Raw genomic sequence first — 4,897 nt, 5'->3', positions numbered from 1 at the left:
ATATTCTCACAATGTAACATTTATAAGTATAAAAAATTATACATAAAGTAATTTTTAAAATACAACAATTAAATAAAAAGATCCTCTTTCTATTAAAAGGAAAACCAATTAAATTGATCATCTCTCTATTAAAAGAAAAGCCAATTAACCACTAATGTTGATGGTCAATTTTTCCAAATTATTAAAAAACATGACCATATTTTCATGGTCAGTTTTGCCAAATTATGAAAAATAACGATCAAATAAAAGCTCCGAAGAAAAGTCTGTCGGTCAGATTCAATGAATCATACTTTTCGCCCACTCACGATGTCGCTCATGGCCCTCCACATATATACAGGCCGTGTGTCGCGGGATGAGCCATGGGCGAAACCCTCCAAACCCTTCTGTCCGCCACCAAGCCCTGGGAACACTGCTGTGAACAGCCTGACATTTTGTTTTTTTCCATTTATATTTAATGCCTTCGGCCATCAAGATTCCGTCAGTTAAATATCTTTCCAAAGAAAAGGGGACGGACATGGATAGATATGGGGCGGTGCTTTCGTGAAAGCGAGCAGATACTCTGCCGGGAACGTCTCTCCCACTGAACCGCCCGTACGATAATGACGTGACGTTCACCCAATTGAGATAAATCTAACCATCTTCCTAGATTTACAATCAACTTACCTTATCCCTTCTGTATAAAATTGAACGCGTGGAGTGCTGATGAGGGCTACCAGGGTGCCTGTTATTATAAGTTCAAGTCCCTGGGGGTGATGGAGGGTTTTCAATCAAGCTTTACAGATGGGGTCAGGCAGGAGGTGAGCAGACCTATTGATCGATCCATGGACGAAAACGAGTGGGAGGTGCTCTCCACCCCGGGTTCGATTCTCGCTGGGGACGAGGAGGAGGAAGACAAATGCTGTTCTGTCAGTCTCTGGATCGATCCTGGTAGCCTGATCAAGGCCAATTACTTTGCTTTGTCTAGGTGCAATTCGGGCAATTTTAAGACGGTGGAGGAGGAGGAGGGGGGTTCTCCCCAGTATGTGGTGGACGATGGGTTTCGGGTTCGAAACTCTTCGTTAGTACTGGACATGTTTGCTCCTTCGTTCTGTAAAGACGATGAAATGTTTGCTCCGTCTTTCTTTAGAGATGAAGAAATGAAGGGGAATCGTGTTGTGGCCGCAGGTCACATAAAATCCGACGACATGACCGAGGGGATGCTGTGCATAAGCCCTGTAACTATGTTTAGATCACCGGATGCCTTTGGCAAGGGCGAGTCTGACGAGAAATATTCCAACGCAGAGGATGAGGAAAACGAGGAATATTCCGGACAGAGTGATGAATTGGAGGTTGAAGAGGATCATGGTTCGAAACCGGTGGAGGTGGAGGAAGAAGAGGAGGGCGGATTTGGCAGATTGGAAAATTCTCAACCCAAGACATGCCGCATAACTGTGGGGAATAAGACCAAGGCGGCCGGGTGGAAACATCCTCTGGGTGTCTGGAAAAGGCAGGTGAACACGCTTTGCTCGCTTGGGATGGCTGCTGCGCTCATGGGTATCCTCGTTCTGGGCCGGAGATGGTGCAACGGGAAGAATAAGAATCATGGTCAAAGCCAACGCCTTCGCTTTCAGGTTTTCGCTGATAATCAGGTATTTTTTTAGGAGAATGATCCGAGATCCTAATTCAATCCCACCAGGCTCAACCTGCCCGAATTAACAGCCATGATGTGCTTTTATTGTATTATGGCCAAAGTCCCCACTCTTGCGGACAAACGAAACTAACAAATTTTGTGAAATTTAGACCAATTTATAAAATTTGAACTTGATTAGTTAACGCAATATTCCACTTTTACCAACCTGATTGATTCGCCTAACCTTAAACAGCTTCGCCTCCACGATAAAAACCCCAGCTGATATATATTCCCATAAATTGGTTTGATTTAGATTATATATATCAAACTTATTTGATTTGGATTCCCACACAATTCCATATACTGGAGGTGCCAATTTCAATTTCTACATACCAGTTTTTATAGTATCATATGCAAGTTTTTATGGTATTTGAATGGAATTGATTTGCATTTTGGGGACTCAGGTTTAGAGGTTTCAAATTCTCATGATGCCGATCTCAGTCTGTATATAGTCATTAAATTTCAGACTTATGCATGTCAATCCTGGATTTACTAAGCAGAAGAAGAATCCGTTTTATGGTTAAGGTCTTATCTCTTCATTATTTTTTCATTTAATTTGAACTTTAATCTGAGCTCGTCCGCTTATAGTATTTGAACAATTCTTATGCCAAGAGAATTCAAATTCTCAAGAAGCTAATCTCAGTCTATATATACGCCTCTATTGTCTTTAAAGAAAATTTGAATTGGACTCTGTTATGTCCCAGGAAATTGGAGATTGCGATTAAGTTTAGCACTGTCATGGTGCCGGAGGCTCCAATTTCAATGTCCATATACTAGTCTATATAATATTCAAATGGAATCAATCTGGGTACTCTCATGGTGCTTGAGGTTTCAAACTGTCGAGGTGCAGATCTCTGTCTATCTACAAGTCTTTATTGTACAGAGATAAGCGCTGAGGTCTGATTGCGAAACACAAATGTCAGGAAGTCGTGCGATTGTGAAACACAAACGTCACGAAGTCGATGTCACACCAATGTAAAGAAAAAAGTTAACATAGATCTATCGTATCCGGTTGCTTTGAAGTACTGAGATGTCTACGCCTAGGTTTGTTTTGATCTCATTAGGTGTTTAATGGATATGGGATTTAGGTGTTTAATGGGTCTGGGATTAAAATGGATCTATACTACTAATATTATAGTATATTTAAATGGAATTGATCTGAACCCATTGATACGCTGGGAAGTTTGAGATTCTCCCAGGGAATTGATCTGAACCTTGTAGGCTGGGAAGTTTGAGATTCTCCATGGGCCAATTTCAATCTCTTTGTACAGTCTTGATGGTGTTGAAATGGAATTGTGTTGGGCACTTTCATAATCGAGGGGTTTCAAGTTCTGGAGCTGCCAATCTCAGTGTCTATGTACAAACCTTTACAATCTTTAAACATAATTAATTTGGGCTCTGTTCATCTCCATGAAGTTTATGATTCTTGAGCTTCCGATCTCTTAATTTCTATGTGGTTACGTAGATCTGTTTTAAAAATTTAACCCCAGATCTATGAAGCACCCAGAGTGATCAGAAGAATTCAGATGCAATTCACTAACTCCTGAAAAGCTCCAGGATTAAGAATTTAGATGCATATATGTTAGTTTTTTTTGAATTTTATAATAATTAATAAATTATGTTAATGTTGACTCTTTTTCCAGAGGGTTAAGATGGATATATATTATATATATTTTAAAACTTCATAGTATTTAAATGAAATTAATTTGGCATTTTCTGATATGCCCAAAGAGATTCCAAAGTTCATTTCAAAATTCTCAAAGTGCCAATCTCATCATCTGTACAGTCTTTAATCACAATTCATTTGGAGTTTGTTAAACCCCAAGAAGTTTGAGATTCCGGAGGTGCCAGTTTCTCAATATCAATGTGTAATATTTTAATGACATTTATTTTGGACTCTGATATGTTATGGACAGATATTTCAAGTTTCCCAAGGTGGTAATCTTAATGTCTATATTTAAGTCTTTCCGATTTCACCGTCAATCAATTATATAAGTCTTTCCGATTTCTGCTTCAAACACAATTTGATTTGGACAATGTAAATACCCAAAAAAATTGAGATTCCTGATCTGCCAATTTTTTAATGTTAGTGTTTGGTCTTCAGTTTCAGTTACAATTGATTTGAACTCTGTAAAGCCGCAAGAAGCTTCAGATTCTTGAGGTGCTAATCTTTCAGTGTTTATATATCTATCTTTTTTCTTCAATTACAATTGATTTGGATTCCTGTAAAAAAAGTTTCAGATTCTTGAGGTGCCAATCTCTCAGTGTCTATATACAATTTTTTATATTAGTTTAAAACATCACAGTTTTATGTTAGCCTTTGATATACTAAATGTGGACAAGAATAAAATAATTTGATGTATGGATATAAAGATATTGAGTTACGATGAATTTATGCTTGTGTATGTTTATGGTTTCCCTTTTATATGGGATCAGAGCATATTCATAGATAGATATACAAAGAGAGATTTATATCTTTGTAATTTTTTTTAATGAGGCATGATGATTCTCTAAGTACGGGGATTTATTGGGTGTTTTATGAATGCAGAGAATTAGCCAGATGATGTGCCAAGCAGCACGTTTGAACCAGGCATTTTCTGCCATGCGAGGAGGAGGAGGAGGAGGAGTTCCTGTTGTTAGAGCTCAGATATCCTTTGGGGGAGGCTGCTATTATGATGGAATCTGATCTGATCTCATCACCCCCTGACCCTCAGGAAGTTGTTAGTCTACAACATAGATATGATGATCTTTCCTTGTAAAGTACTGCATTAACATTTATGGTTATCTTTCCTTGCTTGTAAAGAGCTGCATCAACAGGAAGGCTAGTTACCTAATGAAAACTTTAGATAGATATTTAGGTTTAGCTGCAAATTGCAATGCATTTAATTCAGGAACAAGGGGCCTGAAAGCTAAAGCAACTGTGTATTCATTTTCACATTGCTAAAGCAACTGTGTATTCATTCTTATTATTATATTGCATTTATTCTGGTGCAGCGTTTGAATCTTTGTAATCTATCCATTAAATGAGTATATAAGATTACTTGCTATCCAAATAAAGCAGTTGCTGTCAATCTGATAAAAATATTAGATTATTTTGGGGCATATCGCCATAGAGAATATGTTGACTAATTAGGTAATTTGGGAATATCTTTTGGCGCAGCATTAGATACAGGGATTTCTATTTGTAAGTGTTTAATAATTGTTTCCACGAGTCATGTCGTGCTCCAC

General features: G+C 38.1%; 1 protein-coding gene across 2 annotated transcripts; it reads left to right on the top strand.

Moving 5' to 3' along the window:
* The first annotated feature begins 522 nt into the window (after window positions 1-522).
* Window positions 523-4,675, top strand: LOC149157009 (uncharacterized). Of its 2 annotated transcripts, none has more exons than XM_089438974.1 (2): window positions 523-1,628; window positions 2,374-2,572. In XM_089438974.1, exons 1-2 carry the CDS (start codon window positions 753-755, stop codon window positions 2,392-2,394), a joined length of 897 nt encoding a protein of 298 aa, XP_089295100.1. In that variant the 5' UTR covers window positions 523-752; the 3' UTR covers window positions 2,395-2,572. The 2 variants fall into 2 exon arrangements, with proteins under 2 accessions (XP_089295100.1, XP_089295099.1); XM_089438973.1 differs by lacking the exon at window positions 2,374-2,572 and adding an exon at window positions 4,218-4,675 and having other exon boundaries at window positions 564-1,628.
* Window positions 4,676-4,897: the final 222 nt, after the last annotated feature.

The sequence above is a fragment of the Pinus tabuliformis genome, chromosome 9 (assembly GCF_031772625.1).
Source record: "Pinus tabuliformis cultivar Carrire ecotype Pingquan chromosome 9, CPIR1, whole genome shotgun sequence".
Lineage (NCBI taxonomy): Eukaryota > Viridiplantae > Streptophyta > Pinopsida > Pinales > Pinaceae > Pinus > Pinus tabuliformis.
The sequence above is the reverse complement of the archived record's forward strand: the minus strand, read 5'-3'. Positions and strand labels throughout refer to the sequence as shown.

Coding starts and splice junctions, on each gene's coding strand:
- LOC149157009 (XM_089438973.1), top strand. CDS start 753: ATGGAGGGTTTTCAATCAAGCTTTACAGATGGGGTCAGGCAGGAGGTG. Junction 1,629..4,217: donor AGGTTTTCGCTGATAATCAG/GTATTTTTTTAG, acceptor TTATGAATGCAG/AGAATTAGCCAGATGATGTG.